The following is a 21790-nucleotide window of genomic DNA, read 5'->3' on the forward strand; positions in this document are numbered from 1 at the left end:
TACCTTCCACCTACAACTACAGAAATGTTTTTGATCATTAATCTGATCTCTTAGTAAGTTAAGAACACAACTATGTTGTAGACATCAGCTTGGATAGCTGTAGTTAAAGTCTGGCCCCTGAAAGGCAGAATGCTTGACAGATGCTCAAAAACAGTAGTCCTTAGAGTACAAAGAATATGCCTGGTAACACCCTTGAAAGCAATGAATAAAAATAGATGCAGATGTATTCCCTCTGTACCTTACAGTACCTGTGCAGCCTTACCTGGGAAAAAAATGGCCACATCACAATTTAAAGAACTGTCTTGCTAATCTGATTAGTTCCCAGTTAGAACCACTATGGATTTTCAGCCGCAAAGTTAAAGAAATTCAACACTAACCCTCTTAGAAAGCGGCCAAGCATGTACGGTAAAAGAACATTAGGAGCACTAGAAATTCACTGAATTAAAAAAAGGAAAATGAGCATCAAAATACTGATTCAAGGCAAATGGTGGTCTGCACCTAAACAGAGCAGAATAGGGAAATTGGCATAGGACACAACTTTCGAAGACTTAAAAGCAACATTAGGAAACAGGACATACAGAGAAGCAGCAGGCTTATAAGGGGTGACTGACATAGGACATACAGAGAAGCAGCAGGCTTATAAGGGGTGACTGACATTTCACCAAATTCAAATCAGAGAAAATGCAGTTAATTTCACAGCTGTTCTTATGAATGCTGCTTGTGTCCTTGGATTTTTATAACATACCCTGATAAACTAAAACCCTTTACTTTTCTACACAGCAGAGAAGAGACCCCCTCCCCCGGGTAATGGTGATTGCTCCACTTGTACGATTATTTTATTTTACTGCAAACAATTTCAGTGTACTGCACTTTCTACTGGGGGCTTCAGTGTACTGCACTTTATACTGGGGGCTTCAGTGTACTGCACATTTTGTTAAAGTAGAAGTGCTGATTTTAATGCAACTGTACAAAGAGGCTGCTGGGACAATCAGAAAAAAATGGAAGTGAATAGGAGAAGACAGTTGTTACACAGGGCAAGTGACAGCACTTGAGTAGACATGAAAGATCAGAAAACTTCTCAGTTGGAATCTAAGCACATAATTATGCTTGTACGCTTTAACTGTGTGAGATGTCACTACAGTTAATTAAGGCACTAGATGTAGTTCTGAAAGTTACTATCACACAAGGGCTCGAGTCTTCCAGAAACTGTTGCTGCTACCATCTTCCTCCCATAAATCAGAATTCTTTTTCAAAGACCCTCCTCTAGTAATGACCTGTACATGGGCCATATAAAGCTAATATTTATTACAGAGTGCAACACACTGCAAAGCATGTCTGCAGTGCCACACAAGCTATACAAGTCAGTTTACGCAAAAACAATCCCAAATAAAGGGAAACTGTGGAAGGATATTCCTAATGCTTTAAGAATCTTCTGCCTTTCAAAGGCAACAAAATGAGAGCACTTAGCATATTCTTTATTCTTTATGATGGAAGATGCAGCCTTCTGCACCCACCAGTACTAGCAGGCTGTATAATGACACTAGTGTTGAACTGCACAACCTTTTTCAAGTGAAATGAAAGGAACTGTGAACATACTCAAAAGCTGAGAGGCATAAAATGAAAACTATTACATATATTATCTCTTGCAAAAAGATTGACCTATAATAGGTTAAAGCAACTGAAGATTCATGATTCATGCCCCTGAATTTTTTTCTGAAATGGCAATTTTGGTAGCTCAAAATGTTTAACATTAACAACTGCTTACAATGCACTTACTATGTACCTGAACAATATTTGAAAGTTAACTGAACATAATAAATAATTTAAGTAGCATACTGCACTGTTCAGTTTGCTTTCTAACTAGAACTTCACTTGTATCTTCTATGCTTGAGGCATTATTAAATCATGGCAACAGAAACTGTTTGAACACATTTCAAATCTGCTGCCAACAGACATTTCCAAAAATAGAATTACAACTTGCAGACCCTCAATTAAATGAGGTCAGTGCATCAACAAGTATATCCCATAAACTAAGTCTATATAATCCAAAATTGTAATACTTAAGGCTTTAATGAAGTACAGCCCTGCCACCCTCTACATGCTCAAACAACTTGGGGAAAAAGTGATGTCTCACTATTTGAGTCAGCCTTAGACTGGTGAAGTGGAACAGTCTGTCTAAAGGGAAGGCTGATGCAGCAATGATCGATTCATTGCCTCATATGCCTTTTTTCTTCCAACTCCATCTCATGACTGGGATTGCACTAATGGACACAGTCTGATTTCTGCAATGGCTGCAAAACAACTACTGCCATCTTTTTAGATGAAAGACATACCTTTAAGCCTACTCCTTGGGGTAGCTAGGCTTAAGCACTGAAATGCGAGATACTTCCTCACGTTATGTTCTCTCCTCATACAATAAAGGCATTGTTAATGTGGGTTCCAAGTGGTAATCTCACAAATGCACAAAAACACTTCAGACAAGAGGTTCTTCACCCCAGAACACACAATTTCATATTTCCTATTACACATATTGGGAGCAAGATCTCAATTATGCATGCTGTGGGAAAAGAACTCAGAACACTAGGGATCTAGACACACCTTCTACAAACTCCTGGTATCGTGACCTGTGCATCTAGGTGTGCGCGAGTTGAGAATGTGAAAACTCTGAGCTATAAAAGTCCTCCAAAAGAGAGATTACAATCATTGCCCTGTGCATTAGGACCCTTGAAGTAGGGTCACATTTTGAAAAGCTTGCTTAAATTTCACTGCTTGTTTTATCTGTTCCATAGATTTAAAACGTTTGTCACCAGAAAACAGCACAGCTTAATATTTATCAGACCTGCTGTCTACCCTCTCCCACCAATAACAAAAATAAAACTAGCACATCACTTATTTTAAACAGGAACAAGAAAATCACCAGCTATGTGGAGTTACCATGACCACCTGCACATAAAAATGTTTTTGCGGTTAGTAAAATTTTTGCATTACATTTTATAGAATGACTTTTTGCAATGTAAGATGATGGGGGGGGGGTACATGTGATATTAAACTACATCTCTAAAAAGTTCAGTTGTGTAAGTTCAACTTACCATAACAGCAGATATTTGAATGATCACTGCATCAGTAGCCTTAGCTATATATGGGCTACATCCTGTCAAGGACAGAATGGCCAGCTAGCTTCCAAACCATCAGGGCACCTTCTAGGCATCCAAACTATCAAGTAGCTCAAGCTGAGTTAACTAAAAGCCAAGTGTGAGCTTTCCTGCTAGCAGAAAGGGAGAGATGAGCCCTGAAAGGACTATGTTCGGGGGGGCGACACACAAATGTCTACAACCTGGCATAAAAAACATACCAAAAACAAGAAAGATGGATTAAGGGAGTGGCTACTCCAGCAGTGATCAAACATCTACTGTTATGGTAAGTTTAACATGTACAACTGTACCATGTTCATCATATTTAGCACTGCTGCAGTAACCTTAGCTATATGGGTAGATTATCATAGCTTCCTACATTTGGGAGGTAGGAGAAGCGTCTAAAAACCCCTGGAGAATGGTCCTAGCAAAGCTGGATCTGGACCTAGAGAAGAAATCAAACTTAGAGTGCTTTGTAAAAGTATGTACAGAGGAGCTTCTAGAATAATTTCCATAATCCAATGCTTTCCAAAAAGCCACACATGACACCACAGTCCTGGTAGAGACTGCCCTGACTCTGCTTGGAAAACATTTCTACACTGAAAACAACAAAAGGCAATATCCTTAGATGATCATTTGGAAATAGTCTAATGACACAGGTTGTCTCTTCTTGCCTTCACAAGAAATAAATAAACAACTGATCCAGTGATATGAAAGAAACAGTTCTGTCAAGATAGTACTTCAGTTGTCAGTGGACATCCAAGGTATGAAGCATCGCTTCTCCCTCAGATTCAGTAAAGAAAATGGGGAGACTGAGTAGAAGACTTGGATACTTTAGGCATAAAAGGAGGATTAGTTCTCAAAGAAGCCCTGTTCCTATGTAAAATGAGGTAGGGTTGACTCGCCATAAGTGCTTGTAAGTCAGATTCCTTCTTGAAAAGATCAAAGCAATCATTAAAACTGTTTTCCATGTTAAGAACTTTAAGTCAGCCAGATTAGCTGGTTCAAATGGTGCAAGTGTTAGCTCGTCTAACAAAATTAAAATCTCAAGGAGGGGCCACCGGTTTACTTGGTCTGTTACGCAAAACCCCTTTTAACAACATTTTGACATAAGAATGGGTTGCAACAGAAGGATTCATGGGCAGACATGATGAAATGACTGAAAAATGAACCTTGAGAAAGGAATAAGAAAGGCTATAGGATAGTAACTCACACAAATATCGTAAAACCAGAGAACTGGGTGCTGGCTATGTTGGCACCAACAAGAAAAACTTTTCAATTTGTTAATGATTTTCTAGCAGCAGGCTTTCCTGACTTTATTAGTACCTACTGCACATCTTCAGTACACAGGTGCCTAAAAGGAATTAAGATCTTATCATCCAGGCAGTCAACTGAAAAGGATTGATGTTGGACTGTATCAAACACCCCTGTTGTTGGTCAGTAGATCCAGTCTATAAGGAAGCTTATGGTAACTGCCGCTGGCCATTTCCAAATGAAGGAAGAACCCCAGCTGCCTGGGCCAGAACAGAGTTTGGGGGACTCCTCCAGAAACTTCAGGTAGCCTAGATATTCGTGAAAAAATGGTGGAAAAGCATACAGAAACATTCCCGTCTATGCAAGGTCTGGAGGACAGAATCTTGCAAGTTGACTGTTCACAGAGAAGGCAGAAAGGTCTAGTTGAAGAACTCCCCACCGATGCATCAAATTTTGGAATATCCCCTGATCCAGTTTCCATTTGTGAGGGTCTGCCCTGGTCCTGCTCAGCTTGTCTGCCACACAATTTTTCTCAGATGGAATGTAGGATACCTGTAGAGTGAGACTGTGCTGTGAAGTTATTTCCCAAGCTAACACGGCTAGTCTGCAAAAGGGATATGACTTGGTTCCTACCGTGCTAGTTGACACAGAACAAGACTGTAGTACTGTCAGAAACCACTTTAAAGAGGTTGCGGAGGCCAAAAATGCAGAGTCTCGAGTGCCTTGATCAAGGCAAGCATCTCCTAGACATTCATGTGCTTGCATCTGTCCTTGGTGTTCCATACACCTTGCACTTCTATTCCTCCTGAAACTGCTCTTCTAGCAGAGTCTGAAGCATTTGTGGTGACTGCTTTCGAGCAGAGGGGGAGAAGGAGACACCTGGATTTAAGGATATCTGTTATCGCCACCAAAAGACTTCTCTTCTGATGAATCCCAGCACTGGGATTTAAAAAGATAAAGGGTGTTGATGCTAGGTCCAAAGAGATTTTAGATACCACTATCTTTCATCATGGGTCTTGGATGGGTATCATGAGAATAAATGCAGTGAGACACAAAATTCTAAGGTATACCCTTGCTGTGACCGAAGTCTGAGTGGAAAGCTTAGAAACAGATCTAAATAAGGATTATGTTTTCCAGTGGAAGAAAAGTTTTGAACTGAGGTGTTCTCTATGAATCCCAGCTTGTGTAAGAGATCTCTCTCACCCAAGAGCGAGATTCCTCACACAGACTCCGCAAAGATAAGTCAACTAAATATGTCAAAATGCAGATAGCCTGTAGCCTGCAATGAGCTACAACTGGAATCAGACACTTTGTAAAACACTCTTGGTGTAATGAACAGTCCAAATGTTATGGTAGTAATCTGATCTAGACATACAAAACCTTAAGAAAAAACGAGGAGACTCTGGATGAACAGGAATGTGATAAGCATCTTACAAGTCTAGTGTTGCCAGGAAACTTGACAGAGGAAGAAGAGGAGGTTAACAGGTTTGTGAAGTGAGATAATTTTGAATTAGGGCATTATCAAAAAACAGGTTTAGGAAAGAAAGATCCAGAACAGTCTCCAGTCTCCAAGGATATTTTTTCTTTGGTACTAGGAAGATACTTGAACAAAAACTCTTCCACTTGGGAAGTAGTAACTGAATCTATCAGTCCTGGGGACAGCATGCAATTTAAGAACAGGTGGAAACACGAGTCTGATCTGGAAGACCAGAAATGAGCCCCTGGAAAGGAGGAATAGCCTCCCACTGCCATCTGTAATCTTGATGAATGAATATTCAAGAACCTATTTGTCTGAAGCTATCTTTTGCCAAACAGACTTTCTGGAAGAAAAAGGGAGCCAGGGTGGGAGTGGGTCACAAGGTCTCTTGGACAGTCATTCATACATAATGGACGGTCCTTGGTTTTGGGAGGTTAGAGACTTCCTTTTGGAACTCCCTTCCCATTCCTTTTTAAACATCTGTTTACCTGGATTCTGTTACACTGTTTATTCTGTCTTCAGCCAAAACAGAAGAGAAGAAATAAATCCATGGGATAATTTTGGAAAAGGAGTGCTGACCAATCGTAAAAAGATTTCCTGGATCAGCTTTCCCCTTTCATCACACTTTTTGATCACCTCTGCAGCAGAGGGGCCAAACACAATCCCTACCCAAGGGAGAATAATTTTTTTTTACATCTGGAGAATGCAGCTATTCAAACCTTCTTAAAACAGTACCAGTGGCCATAGCCCTGGAAGTAGTATCAACAGAGTCTTACACACTGCTGACAATGAGTAATGACCTGAGCAAAAGAAGAAAAGTTATTTACGCAGATTTGTCCTCACTAGAAATTGCAGATAACATTCCTCATATTTTAAAAATTTGTCAGAACATATGAACCTGACAATTCAATATTCTGCAAAACCAAAGTTGCAGAATTTTCCAATCCTTATCAGAAAGATCAGGATTGGAATTAAATATGTGCTTAGCAGTAGTGGGGTCAACTGCTGGATCAGGCTTGGGAATACTGTATAAAATTTTAAAAGAATCAGTTGTAGTATACATTTTATCTGCCTTTTTGGGGCAGTTGGCTGACTAACAGGGAAACTGCAGACAGTGACATCCTCTAAGCTGACAGAACAGGTGATAGGTGTAGGCTCTGGAAAATCCTTCTACAAAACTCACAGTATTTTCTGAAGGACAAAAACTTTGGTGTTCTCCCACTGAAAACACTGGCACATTTTAACAGTCTCAGAGATAGAGATACCCTCACAAGGAAGGGTCAGAAACTGAGCTTAGAGTCTGAATGGAGAAATCTGAGGAAAAGTACTGAATCCATCCTTGCATCTTCCTGTTCAGATTTAGAATCTTGAATCTCTTCAGGAAAAGAGGAATACATCTTTCTTTTACCAGAAACTCCTTTACAAGGATCAATAGCCTGAATTAAACCCTGATTCAGACCCAGTAAACTAATACGGTCTAAAGAAATTTCAGGTGCAAACACATGCTTATTTTTCTGTTTCCTTTTGACAGGAACATGGGAACAAAAGTATTACTAATGACAGCAGCCTTAGGGATGGGCAATAAATTCTGGCCAACACGGAAACGTTCCCTGCTTCATTTCCCAGGACTGACACGAGTGTCTCTCCCTTGCCCACTGAGAGGATTCCAACAACTGGAGAATGTGGCTAACCCCTGGTCCATGGTGGCTGTTAACTCCTACACCTGAGGGATCCAGGGTAAAAAAGTAGTGGGCTGAGGTACAACAAATGGTCACAGCAGAGCCATGGTCGGAGGAACAACAAATGGTCACAGCAGAGTCACCCACCTGTGGCTAAGGCAAACTGTTAACCTTTGCCACCACAGCAGGCTGTTTGCTTAACTTTTTCTTTCTGGTGACTGGAAGAAAGACCAACTGTGAAACTGGTAGTCTCTCCTATGGTCAAGCTGAAAATGGTGCCTCTTTCCAGGGAAGAGGAGCAGCAAGTGCCAGTAAAACTAATGGTCCAAAAAAGTAAGTGAACACAATTTTTTCCACAGAAAATGTTTTCAGTTAGTTAACACTACTTTTAAACTAACTGGAAAAATTAATTCTCTGTTTAAAAGTATGTTACAGTCTCAAGAGAGTCCATTAAAACAAAATACTCCTAGCTTTAAAATAGCATTCCCGAAGTGGAAAGCAAGAAAACATCAATACATTTAAGAAAATGAACCCCCCACCAAGAACTTATCTGGCCTACAAAGGAAAGCACAAGCTGGCTGTCAATCTTCAAAAGCCTCAGAGGAGGATACTCTTCAGAGACAGTTAAGCTCTGAAGGGGTTGGCACCCAAACTTGTGTTTTACTCAGCTGGCGCTACTTGACAGTCTGGGTATGTGGAAGGTGCCCTGAAACTTTGTAAGTTGTCCAGCCTTTATATCCTCGGCAGGATATAACCCATACAGCTGCAGCAGTGATCAACCCGCGGTGGTGGTGCTGCGGTAGCGTTATCACCTCAGTAAGACACTGTCCGGTTCGATTCTCAGCTAGAGCGTCTTCTGCGTGGAGACATGCGTGAATGGGCTTACCTTCGTTGAAGGTTGTGCGTCAGGGCTGGTAACTCGGCACATAAAAATCAATTACCAATCATTAGCGGACCAGAGTTCTGCTGTGGCGACCCCTAACCGAGAAAAGCCAAAAGAGACAACAACAAAAGCTGCAGCAGTGATCAATATGATGAACATTCTAAATTCTCTGCACAAAACCTGCCTGCTTAGAAACCAAATCAGCCTCATCCAAGGAAAAATAATTCTGAAAGTCAACATTTATATCAAATTAAATAGGACATTAAAAACTGAATACATATCTATGAATTCCAGTTATTCTCATTAGGGATTCTATACAATTGATGACCATGGGATAGGCAAGGGCAATCCATAACCAAATGGGATAGGTTATTTTGAGCACGAAAAGGGAAACTGGCTAGGCTTAAAATGGCCCACAAGGGCAGCTAGTCTAGTACTTACCTATGAACCTATTATGTTAGCAGGGTAGGCAGTTTGTCCATGGGCTGTTTTCATGCTGGGGGCACTAATGCAAATAAAAACCTGAAACATAATTTAAGTACATTAGCCCAATCATACAACAGAATGAACTGGATTGTGATTATGGGATTCAGAGAACATTAGAACAAAGATGAGGTGCAGAATCCGTGAATGGGGTGGAAAAAGATGAGGAAATGTTAACATGTATGCTAAGAACACTGAAAGAGATTATTCAGTGAGTTAAGTAAGAATGTTGAAACTAGCCGTTACAAAGAAGCATCAGTTTACTAGATCACAGAAGTGGTTGGATGATTGTACTTTAAAAGGTGAGTAGAGCAGTACCTAAAGCATACACTAAAAGGAACAAACAGCAGAAGGCAAAGGCAATTTTAGAAAGAGTGCTTAGTTGAAGGCAACAGGCTACGGGTGGTCTTTAAAGAGCAAGTATGTTTGCACTCAATGTACTGTGGAGGGGACAGTTATGGAGAAGTATAAGGAACTATAGGTTGGGAGAAGCATAGTACTCGGAGCATAGAAACTTGAAAAATGATGCTGTTGACTGAAGGGAGGCCCTCTCCATGACCTTTTTACAAATAATTCTACCTTACTGTTATTTAAGTGACCCGAGAGGGTTACAAACCTGCAAATCTTCAACAATATTTCTGAAGCAGTGTGGTGTTCCAAGAAAACTGGAATTAATGAAGTACTGAAGTTTAGGACTGATGAGATCTGAGCTGGTATCTTCAGTGAGATAATGAAAAGAACTTTCTTGCAGCAGAGTAACTTCATTTATGTTGTTCTAAGAACATGAATACCTCCTGGAGAATGAGTCTCTAAAATTAGTTTTAGAAGTTTCCAGACAAGGAGCCTGCCTAGTACTGTCCAAGTTATTCCATTAATTTACAGTTCTCAAACTGAACCATCGTCCTTGTTCTAAAGGCCACTAGCCCAAATAATCCAGTACTCCTTTCTCCTACACAAATACAGCACACTAAATATCCCAAGCCTTGCAAAACAACAAAGGTTCTACAGGCTGTGAAATCTTCCTACCATCTTCTGTAATATTGAGCAAAGATCCATGAAATCTCAGATGTCCAACTGAAGTTAAACTGGTAAAAACACCTAACTTTTTATGCTCTAGAAAAGCATTTAAACTCATGGCTCACCTGTCTAACTTTAGCACAATACTCAACAGGTGCCACAATGGCAACTCTCTTTTAACATAAAAATAAAAGAGAATGTAGTTATGTGCCAGAATCTCATGTCCACAGGAATAATTTTCGCAGAATGTCACTAGTAAACACATACAACCATACACAATCTCATTCTTCCTTCGTTCATACACAGATATATGCAAGAGAAGATGGTGCCCTCTCTTGGTACTGTCAAAACAGAGACTTAGGAGTGACTCGTGAATCAGTAAGGTAAACTTGCCCCAATGTTCACCCACCTCCACCCACAGATGGTGAATCACAAAACATGCATACGAACAAAACTACATACAAACACACCAGGGTGTGCAGTGGAACTCCATAAATAAGTCCGTAAAGCGAGGTCCTTGTTCAGCAAGCAAAACCTGACACAAATACTGCCTTAACGTGTTTATTTTAAAAACCAAAACGTTTTCGCCACGGCAATCCGTGGCTTCATCAGAGAATAGAACAAACAATTCAAGCATAAACTCCATTTAAAAATCAAACAAGTAGGAAATGACATCATCTAATTTCCTCCAGGCAGCAATCGAAATTTTAAAATTATTAAACTTTTAAAATGACAACATTAATACATATTCAAGCATCACAGTCCTCCCTATTACTTAATACAATAACTGGGCGTTGTGTAATATATATGAAAAAACCTTCATATTGAAATAAAAAATTGACATAATAAATGTGTAATAATTAATGGCTACAACTTACAAAAACCGGACCAACTATTCTACCACAAGTACCTGCAAGGTATATATATATTAATGCCTTTGCAGGAACCTGAGGACCGCCTATTATTATCACTCAATGGTGTCACTCAAAAAGGGAAGAAATTGTTGTACCTATTTTGACCTAACACTAGTATAATATAACAAGGGCTTTTATTTATATGTCTTTTTGTCTTAAAGGTTAAACATATTTATTTCAAGTACTACTACCTACTCACTACAACTGTTAAAAACTTAGAGGTCTACCCTATTTTTTACACTATTCTTCACAGAATACTAAATCTGATAAGATTATTCACCTAAAATAACTTTTTAATTTTAAAACAGGGGCTATGTTACAGTTACTATTCAAGCCTGGGTCCCTGAATGCATCCAGGCGTAACTGCCATTCCAGCTCCCTGTTTTCTAAAATCAATGAAAAAGGGCCTCCCCTAGTCTTTAGTGGTACATGGTCGATGGCCATGAATTGGAAACTATGACCAGGATTCGAACCTATGTGCTTCGCCAGTGCGTTGTCGCACTTACTGTTTTTAATAGCGTAAAGATGTTCATATATTCGATCCCTTACACGACGGTCCGTTTTACCAATGTAAAACGCCTCGCAACAATTACACATGGCAATGTAGATAATAGATTTACTCTCACAGTTTAACGTGAAGCGTATCCGGTACTTCCTGTCCCTGATCATGAATGTCTCACCTACTCTCACCTCATTACAGTACTTACAAAAACCACATTTAAGCATACCTTTTTTCTTTTAAAAAGAGTTTGGGGGTACCTCCCTTTGTAGTAGTTCCTTAAGGTTGTTTGATCTCTTGAATATAAATCTTGGTTTGCTACCTAGTTTATCAACCAAGTAGGAATTTGTAGATATGAGGTGCCAGTTTTTACGTATGATGGACAGAATTCCCTTAGAGTTTCTACTAAATGTAGTAATGAAACTCAAAGAGTAGTCTATTTCACCACCCACTGGTGTAATCGTCCCTACCTCATTACTATCTAAATCACTTTCCATTGGTGTTCCATTAACAATCGGGTCACTGATTGTAAACCTACTTTGAACTAATAGAGGCTTATAAAAGCCACTAGTCCTTTTTCTAGTGACCTCACCGATCAAGTCACATAACATTTGATCGGGATATCCCCGGTTGCTAAACATTGTTCTTAACAGTTCACATTCTTTATCAAAATCCACAATAGTGCTGCACATTCTTCCAGCCCTCACCAATTGTCCTTTAACAATAGATCTTTTCTGTTGGTATGGGGTGAAAACTGGAAAAATGTAAAAATGCATTACAGTATGTAGATTTTCTAAACACTGTTGACGTTAAACATTGGCCTACAAGGTCCTTTTCTAGTTTAACGTCAAGGTAGTCAATCACACCAGTTGAAAATTTTGATGTGAACCTTAAAAACTCAGTAGTTGAATTTATAGTGTCCACAAAAGCTGTGGCTTCTAGTTCAGAACCCCTGAACAAGATAAAAATATCGTCCAGGAATCGCGTGTAGTAAATAACAGGCCCCATTAAACCTGAGATCTTTAAAATATTGGCTTCCCAATATCCCATAACGTAATTTGCTACCCCACCCCCACATGGGGAGCCCATCGCCACACCACATTTTTGGAGAAAAAAATCACCGTTAAACGTGAAATAGTTAGATGTTAGCACAATATCTAACAATTCCGTTACAAGGTCAACTTCAAGTTTGGAAGCACCAAAAACTTGGAGCATGGACCCTGTCCACTCCACCGCTTCCTGGTGTGGAATGGAGGTATATAGGTCAATAACATCAATGGTTAGAAAGTTATTATCATTATATAAAATACCACTGATGTTCTCAAGGAAGGACCAAGAGTCTTTACATAAACTAGTGATCCCCTTAATATATTTATCTAGAATGTTTGTGATAAGTTTTGAACAAGGATAAATGATAGAGGACCTGCCATCGATCAATGCTCTCATAGGGGGATCACGAATACTTTTATGAATTTTAGGGATCCCGAACATGGCAGGAATTTTAGGACAGTTTATGTCAATATAGTTATACAAGTTGATGTCTATTTTTCCTGCCAAGAACAGGTCCCTAAAATAGCCTCTTATCCTCCGGATACTACCATTAACCTCACTTCTAGATGATCTCACATACGCGTCTGTATCCAATACCATGGCCATCTTCTCATTGTATGTTATGTTATCAAATAGGACAAGACCCCCACCCTTATCAGGTTTTAGTAAGCGTACGGGCAAACGACATATCTCATCTAGGAGTAACAGTTGTTCCTTAGAAATGTTTAAATCTCTTTCACCAAACTTGTCATTCCGGTTGGCAGCAAGAAATCTAAAATCCATTTCACAAATTTTCTCAAATAGTTCCAAAATGTTATGTAATGGGGGGTTAAACACACTAAGTAACTTCATGTTGGGTAAACTATCACCAACAGTAGTCACATTTTCAATTTCATTTTGTTGGTTAAAAACAAGTTTTAAGTTCATTTTCCTCACATAACATTTTAGTTCTATTAATTCCTTGGAAATACTTCCAAAATTATTTGGAACAAAGGAGTTCCCAAAGGCTAATAATTCTATTAGCTGCTCATCCAGTAAGATTTCAGAAAAATTATAAATTTTAAAATCACCTTTCTTGTTTGTGAGAATGACAGGGTATTCAGTTGAAGTGGATGAACAAAGTGTGGCATCTTGATCAGGTAATAATGTAGTCACTACTAGAGGAAGGGTGTCATCAGTGTTCATTGCCAAATTTAATTCTTCCTCTTGTTCACATAAGTTTTGTTGCTGCGTTGCCCTAAAAAACTTCTTCCATATTGCTGATTACCTGAATTGCTTCTAGTACTCGGACCCTGTTGGTGATTACTAGAACCACCATTGTTTCTAGCAAAAGCTTTTATTCTATTACTCCGTCTTGGTCCTGTATTAGTGTCACAGTCGTCGTTTTCTTCCATAATGTCATCCAGATCATCCCTGTCCCCCCCCACATCTGTACTTTGACTAACATTGGTGTGGCCCATACGTGTGTTATTTGGCCCCTTTAGTTTAGGGTATGCATCATTTTTAGAATAAGCTTCCCTATCCCTGACCAGTTTTTTATTTTTACCAGCTTTAAGCTTCACCAATAAGGTGTCAATACTGGATAAGATCCGACCATAGTCGAATTTGTATCTGGTAAAATCCAAGTCAAGTTTGATATCTTTATCTAAGTTGTTAATTTCATTCACCAACAAGTCAATATGCAGAACATAATGTTTAACAATAGTTTCTAAGAGCTGAACTCCTTGCTGTTGAAAAAGTAGTTCCAAGTCATTAAAAAATGCTTGATCAACAATTAAAGCAGAAGGCACAAAATTATTACGTAACCCTTTAGGGATTAATTTTTCTGCAATACATTGTTTAAAATAAGCAGACTCCAACTGCAATTTTTTTAATTTAAGAAGTTTGGAGTCAAATAATTTTAATTTGTCAGCTAAACAAGTACTACTGGTACCTGAAACCTCAGTACCAGCCAACATACCTTGCTGACCAAAAGACAAATTATCAGTGTCCAAAAGCCAACCTTCAAGGTCAGGTAGACCAAAATTAGTCCCATCAAGTCCATTGTCCGTTCTTTGAGTAGGTCTTTTGTTCATGACTGCCCCAGCAAAAGAAACGAGGCGTCCAGTCCTCTCCTCTCCTTCTAAACTAACACCAGATAAAGGAAAGGAATTGTCCATACTGTCCTCTCGTGTCAAATTGGTATTTCTAGCTGAATTCTACCTTTTTTGAGTGACATCACTGAGTGATAATAATAGGCGGTCCTCAGGTTCCTGCAAAGGTATGAATATATATATACCTTGCAGGTACTTGTGGTAGAATTAGTTGGTCCGGTTTTTGTAAGTTGTAGCCATTAATTATTATGTTGTTTATTATGTCAATATTTTTTATTTCAATATGAAGGTTTTTTATATATATTACACAACGCCCAGTTATTGTATTAAGTAATAGGGAGGACTGTGATGCTTGAATATGTATTAATGCTGTCATTTTAAAAGTTTAATAATTTTAAAATTTCGATTGCTGCCTGGAGGAAATTAGATGATGTCATTTCCTACTTGTTTGATTTTTAAATGGAGTTTATGCTTGAATTGTTTGTTCTATTCTCTGATGAAGCCACGGATTGCCGTGGCGAAAACGTTTTGGTTTTTAAAATAAACACGTTAAGGCAGTATTTGTGTCAGGTTTTGCTTGCTGAACAAGGACCTCGCTTTACGGACTTATTGGTTTGGTTTTGTTTCTTCTGTGGTTTGTGGTCTTTTTTCGGGCGAGGAATCCTGTTTGTTTTGCGGCATACCTAAGCACTGTGATGACGAGCGGCACTGACAGTAATGGCGTAGATCTAGCTGGTGTGTTGGCCGGCTTATCAGCTAGACTGGATCAACTTAATTAGAGGATGGATGATTTTCAGGCATCTTTTCGTATGCCTATGGCGGGTCTCTCTGGCGTTTTAAACACAGCTGGTGCCAGTCAAGCCAGTATTGACGACTGGATACCAGCGGCTCAGCCGGAGCGACCCAATTCTGCTAGAAATACCAATTTGACACGAGAGGACAGTATGGACAATTCCTTTCCTTTATCTGGTGTTAGTTTAGAAGGAGAGGAGAGGACTGGACGCCCCGTTTCTTTTGCTGGGGCAGTCATGAACAAAAGACCTACTCAAAGAACGGACAATGGACTTGATGGGACTAATTTTGGTCTACCTGACCTTGAAGGTTGGCTTTTGGACACTGATAATTTGTCTTTTGGTCAGCAAGGTATGTTGGCTGGTACTGAGGTTTCAGGTACCAGTAGTACTTGTTTAGCTGACAAATTAAAATTATTTGACTCCAAACTTCTTAAATTAAAAAAATTGCAGTTGGAGTCTGCTTATTTTAAACAATGTATTGCAGAAAAATTAATCCCTAAAGGGTTACGTAATAATTTTGTGCCTTCTGCTTTAATTGTTGATCAAGCATTTTTTAATGACTTGGAACTACTTTTTCAACAGCAAGGAGTTCAGCTCTTAGAAACTATTGTTAAACATTATGTTCTGCATATTGACTTGTTGGTGAATGAAATTAACAACTTAGATAAAGATATCAAACCGACTTGGATTTTACCAGATACAAATTCGACTATGGTCGGATCTTATCCAGTATTGACACCTTATTGGTGAAGCTTAAAGCTGGTAAAAATAAAAAAACTGGTCAGGGATAGGGAAGCTTATTCTAAAAATGATGCATACCCTAAACTAAAGGGGCCAAATAACACACGTATGGGCCACACCAATGTTAGTCAAAGTACAGATGTGGGGGGGGACAGGGATGATCTGGATGACATTATGGAAGAAAACAACGACTGTGACACTAATACAGGACCAAGACGGAGTAATAGAATAAAAGCTTTTGCTAGAAACAATGGTGGTTCTAGTAATCACCAACAGGGTCCGAGTACTAGAAGCAATTCAGGTAATCAGCAATATGGAAGAAGTTTTTTAGGGCAACGCAGCAACAAAACTTATGTGAACAAGAGGAAGAATTAAATTTGGCAATGAACACTGATGACACCCTTCCTCTAGTAGTGACTACATCATTACCTGATCAAGATGCCACACTTTGTTCATCCACTTCAACTGAATACCCTGTCATTCTCACAAACAAGAAAGGTGATTTTAAAATTTATAATTTTTCTGAAATCTTACTGGATGAGCAGCTAATAGAATTATTAGCCTTTGGGAACTCCTTTGTTCCAAATAATTTTGGAAGTATTTCCAAGGAATTAATAGAACTAAAATGTTATGTGAGGAAAATGAACTTAAAACTTGTTTTTAACCAACAAAATGAAATTGAAAATGTGACTACTGTTGGTGATAGTTTACCCAACATGAAGTTACTTAGTGTGTTTAACCCCCCATTACATAACATTTTGGAACTATTTGAGAAAATTTGTGAAATGGATTTTAGATTTCTTGCTGCCAACCGGAATGACAAGTTTGGTGAAAGAGATTTAAACATTTCTAAGGAACAACTGTTACTCCTAGATGAGATATGTCGTTTGCCCGTACGCTTACTAAAACCTGATAAGGGTGGGGGTCTTGTCCTATTTGATAACATAACATACAATGAGAAGATGGCCATGGTATTGGATACAGACGCGTATGTGAGATCATCTAGAAGTGAGGTTAATGGTAGTATCCGGAGGATAAGAGGCTATTTTAGGGACCTGTTCTTGGCAGGAAAAATAGACATCAACTTCTATAACTATATTGACATAAACTGTCCTAAAATTCCTGCCATGTTCGGGATCCCTAAAATTCATAAAAGTATTCGTGATCCCCCTATGAGAGCATTGATCGATGGCAGGTCCTCGATCATTTATCCTTGTTCAAAACTTATCACAAACATTCTAGATAAATATATTAAGGGGATCACTAGTTTATGTAAAGACTCTTGGTCCTTCCTTGAGAACATCAATGGTATTTTATATAATGATAATAACAACTTTCTAACCATTGATGTTATTGACCTATATACCTCCATTCCACACCAGGAAGCGGTGGAGTGGACAGGGTCCATGCTCCAAGTTTTTGGTGCTTCCAAACTTGAAGTTGACCTTAGAACGGAACTGTTAGATATTGTTCTAACATCTAACTATTTCACGTTTAACGGTGATTTTTTTCTCCAAAAATGTGGTGTGGCGATGGGCTCCCCATGTGGGGGTGGGGTAGCAAATTACGTTATGGGATATTGGGAAGCCAATATTTTAAAGATCTCAGGTTTAATGGGGCCTGTTATTTACTACACGCGATTCCTGGACGATATTTTTATCTTGTTCAGGGGTTCTGAACTAGAAGCCACAGCTTTTGTGGACACTATAAATTCAACTACTGAGTTTTTAAGGTTCACATCAAAATTTTCAACTGGTGTGATTGACTACCTTGACGTTAAACTAGAAAAGGACCTTGTAGGCCAATGTTTAACGTTAACAGTGTTTAGAAAATCTACATACTGTAATGCATTTTTACATTTTTCCAGTTTTCACCCATACCAACAGAAAAGATCTATTGTTAAAGGACAATTGGTGAGGGCTGGAAGAATGTGCAGCACTATTGTGGATTTTGATAAAGAATGTGAACTGTTAAGAACAATGTTTAGCAACCGGGGATATCCCGATCAAATGTTATGTGACTTGATCGGTGAAGGTCACTAGAAAAAGGACTAGTGGCTTTTATAAGCCTCTATTAGTTCAAAGTAGGTTTACAATCAGTGACCCGATTGTTAATGGAACACCAATGGAAAGTGATTTAGATAGTAATGAGGTAGGGACGATTACACCAGTGGGTGGTGAAATAGACTACTCTGAGTTTCATTACTACACTTAGTAGAAACTCTAAGGGAATTCTGTCCATCATACATAAAAACTGGCACCTCATATCTACAAATTCACATTTGGTTGATAAACTAGGTAGTAAACCGAGATTTATTTTCAAGAGATCAAATAATCTTAAGGAACTACTGCAAAGGGAGGTACCCTTAAACTCTTTTTATAAGAGAAATGGTATGCTAAAATGTGGTTTTTGTAAGTATTGTAATGAGGTGAGAGTTGGTGAAACATTTATGATTAGGGACAGGAAGTATCGGATACGTTTCACGTTAAACTGTGAGAGCAAATCTATTATCTATATCGCCATGTGTAATTGTTGCGAGGCGTTTTACATTGGTAAAACGGACCGTCGTGTAAGGGATCGAATATACGAACACCTTTACGCTATAAAAAACAGTAAGTGTGACAATGCTCTGGCGAAGCATATAGGTTTAAACCCTGGTCATAGTTTCCAATTCATGGCCATTGACCATGTACCATTAAAGACTAGGGGAGGCCCTTTCTCATTGATTTTAGAAAACAGGGAGCTTGAGTGGCAGTTACGCCTGGATGCATTCAGGGACCCAGGCTTGAATAGTAACTGTAACATAGCCCCTGTTTTAAAATTAAAAAGTTATTTTAGGTGAATAATCTTATCAGATTTAGTATTCTGTGAAGAATAGTGTAAAAAATAGGGTAGACCTCTAAGTTTTTAACAGTTGTAGTGAGTAGGTAGTAGTACTTGAAATAAATATGTTTAACCTTTAAGACAAAAAGACATATAAATAAAAGCCCTTGTTATATTATACTAGTGTTAGGTCAAAAATAGGTACAACAATTTCTTCCCCCTTTTTTGAGTGACATCACTGAGTGATAATAATAGGCGGTCCTCAGGTTCCTGCAAAGGTATGAATATATATATACCTTGCAGGTACTTGTGGTAGAATTAGTTGGTCCGGTTTTTGTAAGCTGTAGCCATTAATTATTATGTTGTTTATTATGTCAATATTTTTTATTTCAATATGAAGGTTTTTTATATATATTACACAACGCCCAGTTATTGTATTAAGTAATAGGGAGGACTGTGATGCTTGAATATGTATTAATGCTGTCATTTTAAAAGTTTAATAATTTTAAAATTTCGATTGCTGCCTGGAGGAAATTAGATGATGTCATTTCCTACTTGTTTGATTTTTAAATGGAGTTTATGCTTGAATTGTTTGTTCTATTCTCTGATGAAGCCACGGATTGCCGTGGCGAAAACGTTTTGGTTTTTAAAATAAACACGTTAAGGCAGTATTTGTGTCAGGTTTTGCTTGCTGAACAAGGACCTCGCTTTACGGACTTATTGGTTTGGAACTCCATAAATGCCAAAGTTTGAAACTGCAAGCACATGCCTCTAAGGACATGCAATAGTTAGAAAAAAAAATACGGGAGTTTGATTTCCTCCATTAGCTATCCATTCATTTCATTAATTCCTACACTCTAGTGACTTTTGTAACAAATACCTGTAGCATTACTCTGTTTGGACAGCCATAGTGTTACACAAATGGAAAGGTGACGGGCCATGAAGGACTTCCACATCAGTGTTTTAAAACAACTTCAACAGTCTACACACTTGTCTCCAATACCAAATCTGGAAGTACAGTTGAGAGTTAGAGAGTTGAATATCTGAAGTAATTGGGACCTAGGATAGTTCAGATAATCAAACATACACTGAATTGGATAAAAAACTTCTAAAAGCTTGTTTTTTTACATGCAGGGAATACACTTTCCAACCATTGTGATTCCAGTGGACAAAGAATATTTTTCACACATGAGCGGGCTACAAGCTCAAATAACACCCACAAGTGAATACCTATAATGTTTATGTATTCAGACTATCATTTTTTCTACTGGAAAAGTTTGGAAGGCTGCATTCAAATAATGGATGTTTCGGATAACTGATGTTTCAGATAAATCAACTCTCTACTGTAGCAGCTTTTATCTAAACCAAGAAGAAAAAAAAAAAATCACATACAGTACGGAATTACATTAATCAGACACTCAGATAGGCATAGGTGGACACATTTATAAAAACACAGATTAGCCTAGTTACTGGTGTCATTTCTTACAACCGAAGCATATATTTTTCTAAGAAGCCCCAATAGTACACATATTAAACATGACCTGAACTTTTTACACTTATTACTTTGGGCGTGTCACATAAAAAGCCTTTTTATACAAAATGGTCAGGAAGAATAAACTATGAACACTCCCTTCCCCCCAAATAATGGGGAGAATGATCTGTTTAACTGATATACATACCTAGACATAGATGCACTCATGGCAAGTGCAGGATACGGATGTCTGAATCCTCCATGCGGGACAGAGTACACTGGCTGACCTTGCCTGAAATAAAGGAAACAAATAATGTAAATATCCAGCAACAAAATGAGACCTAGCACATTTATAAATTTAGCTCAAGTTACCCCTCAGTTTCCTAATCTGAGCACAGACTAAATACCTAAATAGTTTTTTGTTTTTTCCCCATCTCTCATTTCATCAAAACAGAAGGGGATGTAGAATATACTTATAAGGAAAGCTGAAGTTTTATTTATTTTTTTTATCAAGTTGCAAACAAGTTCATCTCCCCCCGTGCCTCCCTAATTTGGATCTCAATTAATCTTGTCTGCACCTTCTTTCTACCAGATGCAAGGCATGCAATTCCAAATTTATGGCAAAAAAAACACCAGTGTACCAGCAATTTAGAAACCAAGCCAATTTAAGCCCCAAGCCATTAAAAAAAAAATCACATTACTGCAGGTAGATGGCTGGGCTTGATGAATGCAGCCACCAGTGATAATGCTTCTATTATAAAAACCCCACATGATGAATGTTTGTACTGCAAATGCTCAGTCCACAAATACTGAAAGCTGCCCACAACACAACACCTAATGGGCCAGTAAACACACCCCTAAACTGTTACCTTCCAACTTCAGGGTAGTACAACCCTTGGAGAAAGGAATCAGTCCCCCAGAACAATGCACAGCAGCCTCAAGCACTTTGTTTCACTTATACTGGAGCAAATGAGTTCTATCCAGTACACTGAAAATATCCTGGGAAGCAAAATGACTGTATTTAATTTTTCTAACTAAATCTTTGTTTCTCAAGCATCACCTCAAATGAACCCAAAAATAAAGGCTGGCCAAACTGAAAATGTATCATTATGTAATGTCTATTACTACTGAAAAACTATCAGTAGAAGCTTCTACTTCACTCCTCCTGTAGTAAGAAAATTACATCCATACAACCTAAACTATTTTGTCACAAGGAGAGCTGGTCTATCCAAGAACAAAAAGGCTACAAAACCAGCAGGATGTAGTGCTGAAAGGCCACAAAGTCATCTCACAGTATACATGTTATTAAAATACTTCATGACTAATGATGATTTACTTCAATCTGATTTTACAAAGTCTCCTAATCTGGTTTTCAATCTGGGCATCAAACTTGAGATCAAACACTGACTTGAGTTTTTGTTTAATATAAAGTTACATAGTAAATCAAATAATTTATGCTTCTTCAACTGATGCCTCTAAAT

At 38.5% G+C, this 21790-nt stretch overlaps 1 protein-coding gene across 1 annotated transcript in view; it reads right to left on the reverse strand.

Moving 5' to 3' along the window:
* The window catches only part of TCF7L1 (transcription factor 7 like 1), a 580879-nt gene that overhangs the window by 40708 nt on the left and 518381 nt on the right, over window positions 1-21790 (reverse strand). The window contains exon 10 of the mRNA XM_044084398.1: window positions 20518-20601. Within this exon, the coding sequence (XP_043940333.1) occupies window positions 20518-20601 (84 nt within the window). The remainder of the gene's footprint in view (window positions 1-20517; window positions 20602-21790) is intronic.

Source organism: Protopterus annectens, chromosome 9.part0 (assembly GCF_019279795.1).
Source record: "Protopterus annectens isolate FY-2018-M chromosome 9.part0, PAN1.0, whole genome shotgun sequence".
Taxonomy (NCBI): domain Eukaryota; kingdom Metazoa; phylum Chordata; order Ceratodontiformes; family Protopteridae; genus Protopterus; species Protopterus annectens.